This window comes from Peromyscus maniculatus, chromosome 7 (assembly GCF_049852395.1).
Source record: "Peromyscus maniculatus bairdii isolate BWxNUB_F1_BW_parent chromosome 7, HU_Pman_BW_mat_3.1, whole genome shotgun sequence".
Lineage (NCBI taxonomy): Eukaryota > Metazoa > Chordata > Mammalia > Rodentia > Cricetidae > Peromyscus > Peromyscus maniculatus.
Genome location: NC_134858.1, coordinates 57,106,910 through 57,124,691, shown reverse-complemented (window position 1 = coordinate 57,124,691; position 17,782 = coordinate 57,106,910). Strand labels below are relative to the sequence as shown.

General features: G+C 37.7%; 1 protein-coding gene and 1 pseudogene across 31 annotated transcripts in view; one reads left to right on the top strand and one right to left on the bottom strand.

Moving 5' to 3' along the window:
* Positions 1-17,782, bottom strand: part of Myo9a (myosin IXA) — a 245,921-nt gene that overhangs the window by 47,534 nt on the left and 180,605 nt on the right. For 13 of the 30 annotated variants that reach the window (XM_076575367.1, XM_076575375.1, XM_076575369.1 and 10 more), the window contains 4 exons: positions 16,930-17,249; positions 14,702-16,273; positions 11,906-11,987; positions 11,190-11,405 (listed from right to left, as the gene is read on the bottom strand). In XM_076575367.1, coding sequence (XP_076431482.1) covers positions 11,190-11,405; positions 11,906-11,987; positions 14,702-16,273; positions 16,930-17,249 — 2,190 coding nt within the window. The remainder of the gene's footprint in view (positions 1-11,189; positions 11,406-11,905; positions 11,988-14,701; positions 16,274-16,929; positions 17,250-17,782) is intronic. The other 17 variants (XM_076575386.1, XM_076575382.1, XM_076575387.1 and 14 more) reach the window with 2 other exon arrangements.
* LOC107402239 (ribosomal protein uL24-like pseudogene) overlaps positions 1-17,782 on the top strand; it is a 56,513-nt pseudogene that overhangs the window by 831 nt on the left and 37,900 nt on the right. Inside the window, exon 2 of the transcript XR_006074148.2 lies at positions 553-17,301. The product of XR_006074148.2 is annotated as a ribosomal protein uL24-like pseudogene (transcript). The remainder of the gene's footprint in view (positions 1-552; positions 17,302-17,782) is intronic.

The window sequence follows — 17,782 nt, the reverse complement described above, 5'->3', positions numbered from 1 at the left end:
CTCTTTCTCAAAAGAGTTTTGGGTGTGAAGATCTTCATTCACTGGTGCAGAGAAGATCCTTGCTGAGACGCTTCATAGTGGACAGAGAGCAAGGGAGAGCTGAAAAAATAATACTGTTCTCCAGAACTGGAGGAGATTGCTACATTTCTGCAGAGGTTTCCCCTTTTGCAGAGTGAAGCAAAAGAAGTAACATCTTAGGCCAGAGAAGAAGCAGAGCCCTGGTAGGAAGCCCCCTCAAGTGGGGGCTGAGCAAAGCTCAGCTATAGCAACTCTCTAGGAGAGGGGCAGGACTGCTATATCCTGCAGGGAGACCATCCCCCACCACACCAGGCACAGCCTGACTCTCTGGAGCAGTCAGAATACCTTCCCCTCCCTGCTGAGCTGTCCTAGCAGCTCCAGGCCCGACTCTCCAAAGCAGGTGGAATACTTTCCCTTCCAGGGCTGAGCTGTCTCATCGCAGCTCTCAACAGCTCAAGGTGTCACCTGACTTCCCAAGTAGTCAGGATATCTTTCCGCAGAGTTGCAAAAACTCAAAATGTGATCCTTAACAAGAAGAAAAATTGCTCTTTCCTTTTGCGGCCATTGCTGGATCGCAGCTTCCAAAACGGAAGTTTAATCCCTTCATGACTTTTGACCAAAGTAAGAACCACAAATGGCATTGCAATGCACCTTCTCACATTTGGAGGAAGATCATGTTTTCCCCCTTTCCAATGAGGTGAGACATAAGTACAGTGTTCCATCTATGACCATTTGAAAGAATGATGAAGTTCAGGTTGTCTGAGGACACAACAAATGCCAGCAGATTGGCAAAGTGGTTCAAGTGTCCAGGAAGAAATATGTCATCTACATTGAATGAGTGCCTTGAGAAAAGGCTAATGGCACAACTGTCCATGCGCGCATCCACCCCAGCAAGGTGGTTATCACCAAGCTAAAGCTGGACAGAGACCGCCAAAAGATCCTGGAAAGGAAAGCCAAGTCTCGACAAGTAAGAAAGGAGAAGAGCAAATACGAGGAAATAATTGAGAAGATGCAGGAGTAGAAGTGTGTCATACACTGCTTTCATTAAAGACTGCTTAAATAGTAAAAGGAAGAAGAAAAATCAAGCCATTTACATTGACTGAAATGTTACTCAATTAGAAGGATATTAAAATAATAATTATAATTGTACTCTACATAATGAAAAAGGGCAATGGAAAGCAAAAATTTATGTAAAAGATTCAAAATTCCAGAGATGAAACCTCAGTATCAGTTTTAAGAAAGAATTCTTCCTGCCACATACTATCTAATTACATTTCTATGAAGTTCTAGAATAGTGAGTGGTTGTTTTTCAAAGTAGTGTGAGGGAACTGAATAGAAACATGAGAAAATTGTTAATGTTACAGAAATCTTGACACTTGAAGCATAGGTTTCATAGTTTTAGACATATCCCTCAAAAAAGCAAACTGTTTAATGAAGATCTATAAATGCTACTGTATATACTAGACCTCATTTATAAATGTTAATAAATCAATTATCAAGTCAATAACATGCAATCATACAGTCAATTTTACAAGGATGAAAGATGTAGCATTTAATATGTGATTTAAGAGAATATACTCACTACCGATAACTATGATCCTCAAAAAAACCATTAAACTCAAATGTCAATCTAACTCTAGAATTACACGGGCTTTTATCTTGCTTTGTTTATGTGTGTATATACATAGCTTTTTTTCTCAGAAAAAAATGTAGAGGCTTTATTTTTTGGTTCAAATTTGTAGAGACTGCCAATCAGCAGGTTTACTGTTTAGACTTGTTTGGGGTACAAAATATACATGTTGGCACAGCTATAGAACGGAGCTGAAGATGATTGGTTATAAGATGCAGATGCTGAAGGTACATCAAAATTTCAGCAAAAAGGAAAAAAAAAGTATAGGCCTGAGAGATCCTCAGTCCATAAAGTACTTTCCAGACAAGCATGAAGATCTGAGCTCTAGCCCCAGAACCCAAATACATCATGATGATGATGATGATGATGATGATGATAACCCAGACAGGGTAGTGCACACTTGTAATTCCAACACTGGGAGGCAGAGACAGGCTGATTCCTGGGGCCTACTAGCCAGCCAGCCCCACCAAACTGATTAATTTCGACCCCCAATAAAAGACTCTTTCCCACAAAACTAGTGCAGATCACAGCTGAAGACTGACACCTAGAGTTAATGGCTAAGTTCCACTCAAGTGCACACAGGCACCCTTATGTATGACACACACAAACACAAAAGTGCGAGGGGTCCTAAGAAGGCTGAGACTTTGCTGTTCCTAAAGATAGACAGCTATATGGCAATTTGGTAAGGGTATGGTAACTGCGTTCCATGGCTTTAGGAGGATCCAGAGAAGCATGAATTTTGTGCTAGGAAATCAGACCAGAGCAGAACTACACTTTGGACTGAGAAGGCCTTTTCTTCTGATATTTGAACTATAAGCCTAAATATTTTTTTCTTTCTCTGTAGAAGAAAAAAGAAGAGGAAGTGGCCTAGAATGATGCCATGAATTGAAAAAATGTAAACAACTGCCTAGAGATATTTCATCTAGGTGGACTCTGATCCAATTGGGCCAGTGACTGCTGATGCAGAAAATCCTTTTGAGGAGGTGGGCTCTACCACATTAGGGTCATCTACTAAGGCCTCTTATATGGAAACCACAACCACCAACCACTGTTGGTGCTGGTCCTAGAAGATGCCTTTACACACATACTTTTCAATTGTTTTCTTGTGTTTGAGTGTGGGTTTGTGCAATGAGAGCAGTGTCTGGGGATATGTCATGTTTCTGGAGCTGGAGTTACAATCAGTGGTAAGTGGCCTGACATAGGTGTTGGGAACTGAACATGGGTTTTATGCAAGAGCAGTACAAGAACTATTAAGCCCTCTTTCCAGCTGCATTATTTCGTTTTATTTTTCAAAACAGGGTTTCTTGTGTAACAGCCCTGGCTGTCCTGGAACTAGCCCCATTATTTTAAGTCAGGGTCTCACTATGTAGCCCTTGCTGATGGAACTCACTACATAAGCCAGGCTGGCCTGGAACTCACTGAGATATCCACCTGTCTCTGATTCCTGATTGCTGGAAGTAAAGGTGTATGTCACTCCTGGTCCCTCTTATATTTCTGGTATCTTGTAAAAGCTATTTTAAATGATGGCACAAGTTTACAATTTGTAAATTGTAGAAATATAGAGGAAACTCAAGACAAAATGGCCCTATATTTCCAAACAAGTAAATTGCTAGAGGAGGGAAAAGGTAATATTTAAGATATTCAACCTATAAACTCCTTAAGTTGCTTAAATATAATATCAAACAAGAATAAAAATACACAAAACCTAGTAAACAAATTGCAAATAAGAATGCATGCAATCGAGTGGTGGTGGCACACACCTTTAATCCCAGCACTCAGGAGGCAGAGCCAGGCGAATCTGTGAGTTCCAGGCCAGCCTGAGCTACAGAGGGAGTTCCAGGAAAGGCTCCAAAGCTACACAGAGAAACCCTGTCTCAAAAAAAAAAAAAAAAACCCAAAAAAACAAACAAACAAAAAGAATGCATGCAAACTTCAAATTACCCAGACAGAAAAATTGACACATAGTGATACATAATCCCAGAAATTCTTATGGTTTCACCACAAATGTATGCCTAGAATAAAGTCAATCTAACAAAACTGTTGAAGAACAAAGGATAAAATTGGCAGCAGCTTCATGATTACAAGTAACTGAAAAAAAAAAAAAGGAAGGTCTACCTCAAGCATAAAAACATAAAAGAGAAGTTAGGCATAGTGGCTCACACCTGGAATCTCAGTTTTGGTGACTGCTGTGAATTTGACCAGCCTTAGCTAGAGAGCAAGACTTCAGCCTCAGGAAATAAAGGAAAGGATCTAACTGTTAAAGCCATTGCTTCTAGAGGAAAGTAAGTTTGCGAAAGGATGGGAAGAAGTTCCCTTTGGAGAATATGTTATAAAGAGAAAGCACTCAAAAACCCAGAATCTAAAAAGTTAAAAGAGAAGGGGAATAAAACATTGCTCCCATCACCAAACAAGAACAGGCTTTCCATAAGGGAACTATTGTGGTACACTGATAAGAGATGAGGTTCAAAAGTTTTTATCATGTAAACCAACCCAAATACACAAAATGAATAAATGAATAAAACATAAAACACTTATACAAAGGTACAATAATAAAGCAAATGTGTATCAAGTCAGAACCAAAATAAGACTCAAAACACCTCAGTCATTACAATCCCTAACAGGTGTGTCAGTATTACCCAGTGGGCACATCTTGTCTGACAGCTGGTACTGCAGTTCTGAGGGTTCATAGCTGAGTAGGATTTCTGATACTCTGATACATGCACAGCACCTTCTAACACTATCAAAGCAAGCTGGCAAGGGGAAAGCTTTCTGCTCCACAGGAGAGAAGACATATCTGGTACTGTAAATTTGGTCAAGAACCCATGGCTGAGAGGCAGAGGCAGGAGGATTTTAGTGAGTTTAAGGCCAACCTGGTCCTACCAAATTACAATCCTGCTCCATCTACACAATAAAAACCTGTCTCCAAAAAAAAAAGACTGAGGTCACAGGTGAGTGAAGACTTCATTGTCTTTCAGCTAAACTGACAAAACAATTGCATTTTAAATATTTATTTCCATAGACAACTGCTATTCTCATCCTTAATCAAAGAAGTTTCTCTTTGCAGTGAACAGCGGTGATTAAAGAGTCTCCTTGCCACTCAAGAGGCTTAGAACAAATGATAGTTGACAGCTCAATTCTGACCAAGACATTTACAACATCGTATCTAAGGGTCAAAGAACTTACAGAAGGAGCAGCATACCACAAGTAGGAGGGCTGTAAAATGCTCTCCTTAAGGCATGCCATCTACCACTGCAAACATGACCTCATGGCAGCAGCAGTGCCTGCACTGGGCTGTCAACCACCTACCATAGATGGGAGGGGCTTATGGGGTTCAATCCCTCCATGCTGAACCACTTGCAAATGATAGGTTCTAAGGAAGGCACAGTCATTGTCTTCTGTAGTACACAAAGTAGTTCCAAAACTTGGGGCCACAAAGAGAGTCCTTGTGAAAATCAGTGGGCTACAAAAAGGCATGGATGTAGAAAGGAGCCTATAAGGAGGAAGGTGGGACTGGTGGTGGAAGAGGTGGGAGGTAGGTAAATAAAGGTGGGTACTGAGTAAACATGTATGAACTATCAACAAACAAATGTAACCAATTAAAAAAAAGTAAAATTTACTTAAAAAAAAAAAAAACTTTACAAGGTACCAAAGAAGGAAAGAAAACCACAAAAATTTAACTGGGAAAATAATAAAAGATATAAAATAAATATAAAAAAAGGATGCAAAAATCATCAGAGGTAAAGAAGATAGGCAAAGAAGGAGGAAAAAAATACAACAAAACAATCACTAATACCTGAAGTTCCTAAACAAGAGAAACAAAATAGTGAAACTTGGCTAATAAATATCATAAAGGTAACTTTTCAAAAGACAAAGGTAAGACAAGAATTTACAGAAAGAGCCTAGTGTAAGGTATAATGGATTACTAATCTATAATGATCAACCTGAAATCATATCCTATACTTGAAAGAAACATAAAAAGTCTGAGGACTTCCAAACTAAAAGATCAAATAACTCACAAACACCAATGAATTGAACTGGAACGGCAATAGATTACACTACATAAAGATAACAATAAAACAGCATTTTCAAAAAAATTCAGGGACAGCAATGGGTGAACCACTGACTTAAAATCTGAATCACAGATTTATTAATTAAAAATTTTTATTTTACTTTATATATATGAATGTTTTGCTTGTATGCATGTTATGTGCACAATGTACTTGTCTGTAGGATCTCCTGGAACTGGGGTTATGGATGGTTGTGAGCCACCATGTAGGGACAAGAGCAACCAGTGCTCTTAACCGCTGAGGCATTTCTACAGTCCCTGGATCATGGATTTGACATGTCAAGATGGTTCCTCAAATATCAAGGCTACAGAAAGAAGTCAGATAACTGAGTATCTTTAAGTCCTTCCTAACTATTGGCTGCTAGAAAAGTTTCCTCTAAGCAAATAAATTTTGAGATCAAATGTGAACACAAAGTTGGGATTTAGAGCAAAAAATAATATTAAATTACATGTTCTGAAAAAGAAAAAAAAAGGCTCCCGAAACAAATATAAAGATGAGGAGAGCAAAATGACTGATAGTTATGTCGCAGGTGTGAATTAATTAGGTATTACTTATTGAAAACTGACTAAGTTGGTAATGGTGGCATAGTCCTGTAAAATATAAAAAGTTATAACTAACCTATTAAATCAATAAATAAAGATTTGACTCACCCATGAAAGAAAAACACTTCCAAATTTATTCAAAGTAGGACTCAACTATACTTTGTAGAAAACATCTAAGTGAAGATAGGGCTAAGCAAAAGTATATCAAGTAAATGGAAGTGATAAGGAAAGATCTAAGTGAAGGGCTAAGCAAAAGTATATCAAGTAAATGGAAGTGATAAGGAAAGAGAAATATACTACTAACAAGAACTAAAGATAAAAAGCACTAAATGTGATAGAGTGCTTCTTTAAATACTAAAAGCCACAATTAAGAAGGAATTGAAGATTTATCCTACCATTCTCAGCATGAGACAGGTCAGTATACAAAAGATAATGAAGATATTGAAGACAACATAACAAAGAGGGTAGACATTGTGGGTATATTTTGAAACTATACACTCTGAACAGAGTACTTTTTAATCAAATACTTGTGTGGCAATATTCACAAACACTGACTATATTAGATAACAAAGAAAACATTAATACATTCCAGTAATTTACAATTATTACAGATATAAACATAAAAGCAGAAACCAATGAAGTGGAAAAATAAAAAAATAAGCATAATAAATAAAAATTCTACTTTGGAAAAGATGAGATAGACAAGGAATAGTGCTCTAATTTGGAATTGGCATGGCTCTCAAAGGTTTTGGATCTCAAAGCAACAGTGATCAGACGTAGGGCTTATGGAAGATAGAAGGTGACTACATCATTAGAGCTCTGACATCATCAATGGATCAGTCCATTAATAAATTTATAATGTGTTGGCAGACCTAGTGGGAAGAACTAGGTTAGTGGGTCAGGCCTTGGAAAGGTACACTCCCTTTTTTGCTACCATAAAAGATATACTGCCTCCTCACAGAACCAAAGCAACAGAGCCAATTATCTATGTGGTTACTCCAGGCAATTTTGTTATAGTTATGGGAATCTAGAATACGGCTAACTTAAAAATAAACACAGATCTACAAAATAAGAAATAGTCAAGTGGGTATAGTGGCATAGGCCTTTAATACCAGCAGTCAGGAAGCAGAGCTTTTTTTCTTTGTCAGACCATGTAATATAGGGATTTCTAGGATTTCCAGGCCAGCATAGTCTACTACAGCAAGCTTCAGCCCAGCCAGGCTATAGTGAGACACTGTCTTAAGAGGAAGGGGGAGAGAGGTAATCATTCAAACACAATGCTTTAAAAAAAAAAAATTGTAAGAAACCATGTTCCAGACTTCTATGTAAATATTTAAAGTTGGATGAAATGAATAACTTTGTAAAGAACAAAGAACGAAATTTACAAAAATGTATTGCATTAAGGAATATGCTTTAAAAGACAAACTTCCCTAAAGAAAGAAGGAAAAAAAACTTAGCAAGGAACTATGCCACAATAGCATATTTTTAGGTGGTTTAAATCTGGGTAATGGCAGAAAAACAACTATACATAAAAATGTAGGTTTCCTTTACTAATCTCACAAATAAGAAATATAAACAATTTTACTAATTCACCACTTAGAAGACATATTGAAAAATTAAACATGGAAACAGAAACTCATGTTTAAAATGTAGCTCAGTAGAGTATGTTTTTTTTTTCTCGGGTAAATACCAATGTGATTGACACACAAACCAAGAGAGAATAGCACATAGGGTATTTAAACTGCAGTTTGAAATACAAGTTTTACAAAAAAGCATGAAAGTCAATGAGGCAGGAAACTATAACTCCTGCCTACCTTCCCCTACAGCATCAACAATTATTAAACATCTTAAGACATAATGTTTATCTCAAATTCCCTTTGGATGATTAATCTAAAATTGTTTTTAATTAATTCTGTAAGATCAGTAACTTTACAACTAAAAAAGAGCAGATGGCCATTTCTGCTAAGAATTAATGCTCCTTAGTTAGCAAATACTGGTGATAACACCTTTTTGTCCAGGGGTGGAAAAATCCAGTTTTTAGAAATTCATGTGCCCAATAAACTCAAATCACCTTTTAAAAAAAATGTGTATTTTGAGAATGTAATAAATTCCCCTTATAAACAGTAAGATTAAACATCATAGTTTCAGAAAATTTAGAATATGACACATTTTCAGGATCAACAGAAACATTTTAAAACCACTCCTCCCCTCCCCTCCCCTCCCCACCCCCATTCCAGTAAGTATCTACTAGCTTATTCTACAAAGCAAAGCTGCTTCATGCAAGCATCCACTAGAAACCAGTGCCACCACCTGTTCCTAAAACAGGACAGTAAGAAAGCTAGAGGTGACTAACAAACACACTGTACAGGAAGGTGCTCTACAACTACTGGCATGCAGTGACTGTCAAGCAGGTGAACAGAGGCTACAACACCAAAAGGAGCCAAAAGCTCCAAGCAGAAAGCCTAACTTCCTGGTTCATCCCAGCAAGAGTTCCCAGTGTGAATAGTATTCTCTATCACCAAAAGAACTAAGGATTGTTACAAAAGAAACTCTCAGGAACAAAGTAGCAGTTATAAAGTGCTAAGTTCTTCTATAAATACATCTATATAAACTAGATAAAGTTGTATTTTTCAGTAAGATTTTTTTGTTCCATTATACAATTTTAACTAGTGTGTGTGTGTGTGTGTGTGTGTGTGTGTGTGTGTGTGTGTATTTCATTATACATAACTCAAATATAGGGCACCTTTATAATAGTTACTAATCCTACAGTCAAGAGATCTGAGCTCTACCTATACACATTAACAGAGCAGTACAGATCATTTCCAATTTTTACAATCTTCATGTTTATAATTCATTTTGTTTTATCAGGGAACATGTCATGCATTTTTTTTGTCTTTGTTTTGTCCTCCACAGAATATCAACATTACTACTTAAAACTGAGTCTAGCCTTCCACAAGAGATAAATACAATCAGAATATTTTAGAAATTAGGAGAAATTCTAACTGGGTCTAAACATGGTTCAAACATCTTATAACAGTTCAAACCTCCAATATGTAATGACTCAAAGATCATCATAAAAATCTTCCAAAGTGAATAGATATTAAAGATTGAGAGCCAATTTATATTGGAAATTAACTATTTGATCAGCCATAATGTTTTAGTTCCTCTTAGATTTCTTAGGTCTCTATACTATTCATCTCCTAGAACAGTCAGAGAATGCAATGTGTATGTGTATTTCTACTTTTTCTAGATAGGGTCTCACTATGGAACCCTAAATGGCCTGGCCTGACACTTCATATGTAAAACAAAGTGGCCTCTGCCATACAAGAGCTAGGATTAAAGGTATAAGTAACCATGTCTCGCTACATGTTTTTCAGGTGTTTTTTTTTTAAGATTTCTTTTTGAGTTTCTCACTAAATCTGGAGCTTAGCCACTTGGTAAAGCTGACTAGCCACAGAGACCCTAGGATCCTCCTATTTCTACCTCTCAGCTCTGAGGTTAAAGGCTCATACCAGCATACTTGGGTTTTTACATGGATGCTAGGTGTCTAAACTCAGGACATTGAGCAGCAAGAACTTTGCATACTAAGCCATTATCCCAGCCCCAAGAATGAAACCTTTTACCCTAAGATATCTATAAATACAATCAAGCATGTAACATGTTTAACCCAATTTTGGTCCAGAAAATAAAGTTATATTTTAAGCCAAAATGAGTATAGTTTTTTGGTTTTTTTTTTTTTTTTTGGTTTTTCGAGACAGGGTTTCTCTGTGTAACTTTGCGCCTTTTCCTGGAACTCACTTGGTAGCCCAGGCTGGCCTTGAACTCACAGAGATCCGCCTGGCTCAGCCTCCCCAGTGCTGGGATTAAAGGCGTGCGCCACCACCGCCCGGCTCAAAATGAGTATAGTTTTATTCAAACTCAACTTCAATGTTATAATTCCTGATTAATACAAATCCAGATCATACACATCCTTCTGTTTGTCTGGGTTGGTCCAGGATGACACATTTTATTCACTAAATCAAAGATGTCTGTGCTTTGGTGGAGATCAGGCCAGAGCCTTGCATGCACATGCTTGTTTCTTTTAGTGTTTTTAAGACAAGATTTTGCTTTCTGGTCTAGCCTGGCATTCTTTCAACTATTTAAGCTCATGTTGGTATCAAACTATGGCAATTCTTGTGCTTCAGCCTTCTAAATACACAACTACATCTATCTTTGAGACATCTTGGAGACATGGTCTCACTGTATATAGTTCAAGCTGGCTTTGAACTTGAGATAACTGTGTTCCACCATGTCCAATTAAATTTTATAAAGTGCACATTTCTTTTCTACTGAACATAAAGGAGAGCATAGCAACTTTAAAGCTTCCCTACCCCTAATTTTTAAGTGAATAATCTTTCAGTTAAAGTCAGAATTTAAAACGTATCTTACTCTATATACCAGGTCAATAAACTCTCACCAGTAAGTCAAACATAGCTCATTGCCCAGCTCTGCATATTTATTAGAAATGTCTTGCCCATTTTCATCTTGTTATCTGTGATTGCTTTCACATGATAGTGGTCAAGTTAGGTAGCTGTAAGCAACAGAGACTATGATCTACATAGTCTAAAATATTTATTATCTGGCCCTTTATAAAAATAAAAACTAAGGATACCTACTCTAGTCCTTTTAAGGTATAATAGTCAACATTTCTACATCAGTGTTAATTTAAATCATCTTAATTTTGCCTAATTTATCATTTAATATCTACAGTTAAAGTGCCCCTTATTTGATTACTATTAAATTAGACTTAGCTTTTGTTACTGTGTTCACTGAGGCTTCTCATGTACAAGCCATTACATGGAAAAAAGCTGTGAAGGTTAGCTTTAGATTAGCAAAGACTACTCCGAGAAGATCTGCTTGCTGTTTGATTTTTCTTATTGCTGCAAAAATTACCATTTCGGAGTCACTGTGAGAGGCCTGACCCAGGCTGGATACAGGCCCTAGCTCAGAGTGAGAAGCTTGGTCAAGGGAGAGAAGGGGCTCAATAATGTCATCGTAATCATCTTCCTCTGTATCCCCCTCCCCATCGGCAAAAGTACCTCTAGTCAAGAAATCGGAGCGCGTCCGCGCCATTCGAGCTTTCTTTTTATGGGCCGGTCTGGCAACCTGCTTGACCAAATGATAAAACAAATAACACAACAATGTTTTGTTTTGTAATTTGGGAGAAGACGCCAATGAAAGAGGGCTCATGAATGTCTGGAAACTTCCCTCCACCCCACCATGCCCTGTCTACTAGCAGAAATAACAGGGATGACCAAAGAGAATCCATACACATTACTGTGAACAACAGATAACAATGGACGCTAAGTCTACACTGTTCTCCATAGTGAACTAAGTCACTGTTCACTGCCACAGGTCTCACTAGACACCTGAACAAACTGTCCTTTTTTCCCTTAGTGACTTCTTTCTTTTATATAATTTGTATTTTTAGGCACCATTCCTTGCCTAGTACACACCTTCCTAATTATAAAAGGCTTAGTCTATAGCTTCTTTCTCTAAAATCATCTGTGAATAAATGGGTAGATATGGTGTTCTACCTACAAGAATGGTAACTTCCAAAATAACGAACACCTATTGAAACTGAAAGATAAACAGAATATAATACTTACCTCTCGTTGGCCCGGCCCTGCTAACTTAGATTTCCAAGCTGGTTCATCTTGTTTGTGGACTTGAGGATTTTCACTATGTACACTTTAAATAAAATAAACAGAATTACATCTCAATTTCTAGCAGATATTCCACTGAAGTATTCCTAAAGCATAGTAAGAATTTTGTTTTGTTTCTGTTTTTTGGTTTTTCAAGACAAGGTTTCTCTGTGTAGTTTTGCACCTTTCCTGGAACTCACTGTGTAGACCAGGCTGGCCTCGAACTCACAGAGATCTGCCTGCCTCTGTCTCCCAAGTGCTGGGATTAAAGGCGTGCGCCACCACCACCCGGGTGTTTTTTGAGACAGTGTCTCTTTATGTAGCCCTGGCTATCCTGGAACTCACCAAGCAGATCAGGCTTGCCTTAGAAATCTTCCTGCCTCTGCCTACTGAGTGTTGGGATTAAAGGCATGTGCTACCACACACAGCTATGAATTATAATTTAACAGGATAGGACATGTCAAAGAAGCCTAGAAAATTCTATAAATAATTCCATATCTTAGTCAATTCCAAAACTGGACTTATTATACTTATCTTCATAGTCTCTATATGTGTATGTATGTGTATTTGTGTATGCAGGTGTGTGCACATGCATGTATGTAAGCAGTTGCGCATGTCTGTGTGTTATTCTGTGGAAGCCAGAGGACAACACTAGATCTCCTACTGTGTTATATCTGTCTTGTCACCATTAGACAGGATCTCTCACTGAACCTAGAGCTTACTTTTTTTTGGCTATACTGACTGGCCAGCAATCTCCAATAATGCTCATGTCTCCTGGTCTCAATGCTCCTGGCCTGCAGAACTAGGGTTACAGTATAAGCAGCCACACTCAGCTTTAATGTGGATTCTAAAGATCCAAACTCATGTCTTCATGCTGTGCAACAAGCGTGATTATCCACTGAGCCACCTCCCAAGTCCCTAGATTTTTTTTATTCTTACACAATCAATACTATAATCAAGAATCTACATGCATGATGAACATGATAATCACAAGGTACATTACACTATGCTGGCATATTTTTAAGAAAGGCAGTAACAAAATTAGTTAAGAACCAAAGTGAATTCAATAATGAGAAAAGAAAAATTCTAAATCCCTCACATCTTTAGGATACTTGTCTTTTTTTTTTTTTTTTTTGTTTTTTTTTTTTTGTTTTCCAAGATTGTGTGTAGCTTTGCGCCTTTCCTGGATCTTGCTCTGTAGACCAGGCTGGCCTCGAATTCACAGAGAGTTCAATTAAAGGTGTGGGATTAAAGGAGTGTGCCACTACCACCCAGCTAGGATACTTGTCTTAAAAAGGCTTTTCATATAATCATTTTATATATGATAGTAATAACGATCTTGTTTTACTTTAGAATGGTTCCTATTGGTTAGGAAAAAAAATCACTTCCTGAACTCTTCTAAGTTTTCATTCACTATCTTAACTTTAAAAACTTGAGGCAATGTAAAATAATACTAACAATGGCAGGATATGAATTGTCATTAAGTAAAATGAAGTATTCTACAAACAATACAGATATTGTAGTGTTGGCTTGTGAATGTTTAATTTTGTCTGAAAAATTCAAGGACAGGACTGCTTTATTATTAAATTCTATGTAGAAATAGAGTGTCAGAATCTGATGATAATTTGAACAATACCTAGATTTTTGAGGCACTAATTATTTTGATTAATTCAGTATTATGAGTTTTAAAATTCATTCTTAAGACTACAAACTCCTTGCGAATCATGACTTAACTACTAGCATCAGACCAGTTCAAAACCAACAATAACTTACAACACTAGTTGTAAGTTAATTGCTTTTCCATTAGAAAAATTTTACTTCATAAAGAGTTGTAAGAAGTTATCTTGGACTGGGGAGATAACTCAGTGAGTACTAGCTGTGTAAGTCTGACGCTTGATAAGCACGTATGATGCTCTAGGTTTGATTCCAAGCATCAGAATTTAAAAAACTATACAAAACAACACACAAAAAGAAAACCCTAAACCAGAAAACAGCTCCTCATGACTGACATGAGTTAAGATGCTTTTCTCGTGGTTATCATCATTTAAAGGAAACAACTAAATTATAAAAACAAAAGAATTCCCACTTAAAATAGATGCCTAAAGTAGTTTGACTCTTAGAAACACAAGCTAGATCTAGGAATAGTGGCACATCCCTTTAGCAGTCTCAGCAGGCAGGCAGATATGAGTTCAAGATCAGTCTGGTCCACGTAGCAAGTTCCAGGCCAGTGTGGGCTACATGGTAAGAAACTGTCTCAAAAATACGAAACAAAACAAAAAGCCTATAAAGTAGAAGGTAGTTGCCATCAACTGGGGAAAGGGAAAAAAGAGCTGGCTAGTGAGTGAGTTTCAGTACTACAAGATGAAAAAGACCTATGTATAACAACTTCTATACAACAAATAAAAAGACATTAATGAAGACAATAAATGGGCGAATAGCTGAGACAAAATATGCTAAGTTCTGAAAAGTCTCATAATAACCAGTTTGGATCACTCCACTTCACAGCTTTACTGCAACCAGCATATGCTGAATGCCTGGAACGTCGACAAGCACCCTTTACAAATGCTTTTTCAATTAATGAGGAAGAATACCCCCCCTCCAAAAAAATTCAAAGATTCCTAGAATATAACTACTACACAGAGAAAAATCACAGATTAGAGCAGCGTGCATGTAGACAAGAATGGAACACAAAGAAAAGTACTTCAACAAACTACTCTAGGAAACTTCCTAGTTAACACATAAAATACAAATTTCACTTACAGTGGAATAATCATATTGTCTTTCGGTGTGAAGAAAATGGCTCTTGAACTTCCCCCTCTGGAAGGGTCATCAGATCTGTGGCCATAAGAGTGTGTTGACCTAAAGTGTTCTCTTTCTGTAATGCGATTATTAGAGAGTTTACAGGCATTATGTTGGGTGCCTATTCTTTCTGTTTTGGATAATTCCTTGACAGTCCTAGATTGGCATGGGCTTCCTTTTCTTTCAAAGAACAGGGTGACAGGTCGGTCTTTTGGAGGTAAATGAACGGAGGGACTATCTTTTGTGGCAAGAGCTGCATCTCTTTTAGTGACTGCTGATGGGGAACCTAGTACAGCAGCTTCTCCCTTACTTGGGGTATTCTGAATATGCAGAGAAGATGGCCTCTCTACTCTTTGTCTTGACTGGTAAGAGGATGGTGCCTGCTCAATTGTCTTGAAGGCTTGACGCTCTTTCTCTAAAATATCTGTCTGCTGACGAATCTGTTCCATCATTTCCTTTTCATTCTGCTGCTGTAACTGCTTTTGCCTTTTCTCCTTTTCAGTATTCAGCTTTTCTAACTTCTTAAGCACAGTACACGAAGCATCTGTATTCAATTCATCTCTGGAGAACTGACACTTCCTGGCTTCCCTGTTGATATCTGGAGAAAAACCTGTATTCAAAGTGCCTTCTCTTTCCAGTCGTTTGTTTCTCTGGATACTTGTGTCTGGTTGGGAACTTGTTTTCAGAGGTTCTTGATGGGGAATATAAAAAAACGTCGGCAGACTACTGGAAACAAAGGAGTCTCTCAGCTGGGGTTTACAGGTGACAGGTTCAGAACTGCAGACCAGCTTTGCCTTTTCAGTCCCATTCTTCAACTGCTCTGAGTCACAGGATGCTCCTTTGCCAATCACTGCAGAGCTAGTCTCATTTGAGGTACTGAGGGCACTGTCTTGTGAATCGAATTTTGGATTGGTAGATATACTGGGTGATGAAATTTTCGATTTATTACCCTCATCTAAAACAAGGGACTCTGGTTTGCCCTTGAGGCTCTCCTCACAGGTCAGAAGTTCTAAGCTCCCTTGTGAGCTCTCACTATCAGGTGTGCCCTGTGGAGACTGCAGGCCTTCAGGCATCAATTCTGTAGACCATCTACGATCCTCTGAAGGAGACACACCACCAAGAGAACGGACTTTCAGCAATTCTAAGCTAAATATAGCTTGTTCCAATTCTCTCATTCTCCGACTTTCTCTTTTGGCCCGACCTACTTTTTTCTGATGGAGATCCTCCAAGGACTTGGGTCTCTGTCTTACAATCACTTCTCCCTGCAAGTCTGTACCACTTTGGCTTCTGCCTCTCTCCTGTTGCTTGTCTGGGGACTCCTTTGAGAAATCCATTGAACTCTCACGGCTAATTCGATTACTCTCTATCACAGATTTACATTCCTCTATGGCCTTCACTCTGTTGTCAAAAGAACGATCCTCCCACTCAGAAGGGTCTGAGCCCTGAATTTCTAGATTTCCACATGCCTTGATATGCACCAATCCATACTCTAGTTTTGTTTCTTTGAGCCTTTGATCTTTTAAAGCTTTATACCTATAAAAAAAATAGACAAAATGGATTATAGACAGCTCTTGGTTACCAATGAAGAGAATTTAATTTACTAAAATATTTTAATGGAAATACTTTTTTGAGGTGGAACCTTGTTATCCTTAACTATGTTCAAAGTTGACTTTAAATTTCAGGCTCAAGAAATCCTCTTGTCTTAGTCCCCTATTTAGTAGGACTAGTAAGTACCACTGTACTCATCTATACATTTCTAAAACTAACTTCATTGTACTAGTTCAAATTATCCTCTTCTTTATATGAATAATTCCTAACTGGATAGCCTTGACAAAATGTTAACTGAACTAAAGATCCATTAATAGCATTACTTTAATATAGTACAATGGAGATCAATGTTCTCAGGGTAAAAAAAGAAGTTGTATATTTGCAAATTTGTAAGATCAAACCAAATGTACAAGTTTTTTCTTAGCAGTTATAACCACAGGTTATGGAGGTTTCCAACCTGATTTAATTCAATGAACATTTATTTAACTTCTGCTATAGCCCAGACAATTCGATTAGAACTGGTAGAAATTTATCACACTCTAGTGATAAAAACATAACTGATAATAAAAGTATTAAAGCAAAGGTTTAAATTCAGGACCTATGAAAACAGAAGAACCAACTGCTTCATTAACATAGAGTACCTTTGTCTTGCTCTGAATCCTCTATATGTTGATTGCAAAAGGATAATTTTGTTCCTTTGTTCTTTGTACTTCTTACTTTGCCTGTAGCTCCTCCACCTTGCCTGTATACAGGTAGCAGCCCTGTGCCTGCACCTATACAGTTCCCTCCATCTCTGCTGGATAATGATAGCTGCAGCTCGTAACTCCAAGTACCGCTGTCTCTCTAAGTGAGCACGCCAGGAAGCTTGGAGAAGGGAAGCTGCACTAGCCATAATGAAAGCATCTTTTTGCACAGCCGCATTTCTGACTTGCTTCTGATTTAGGTAATTCCTCCAGAAACGCTAAGAAAAAAAAGAAAATGACTGTCAAGTTATCACTCATTTTATAGAAAAGGTAAAAAAGGCTAAATTTCTGTCTTAGCACTTTAAGTATATAAGCAACTAACTTCTTGGTAGTTTAAAAAAATAATAATAATTAGCCCTTTCTATGCTGCCACTGAGTTGTGTTGATGCTCGGTTGGTTCTGGTTTGGTTTCATCTGTAACCTGCTGTTGTGCCCACAGAAGGTACGGCTCCTGCAGCTGTAATGGAAATTAGTACTGCTTTATAAGAGGTGCTGAAGATCACCTCTTCTAAGACCTCAATGCCTTAACAGATGGTATGCAAAAAGTTGTCAAAGCCTTAAGCAAGTGCCATGCCCATCTTTGTGGACTTATATCCAACTAATGAGCCTATGCATGTCAAGTTGATGGAGGCCCATTATGCTAAGCACTAAACCAATGTTATTAAAGTTGATGACAACAAAAAACTAAGAGAATGCAAAGGGCTCTAGCAAAAACTCAAGGGGAAAAAAATTCCATCAAGTAGTGGTTGAT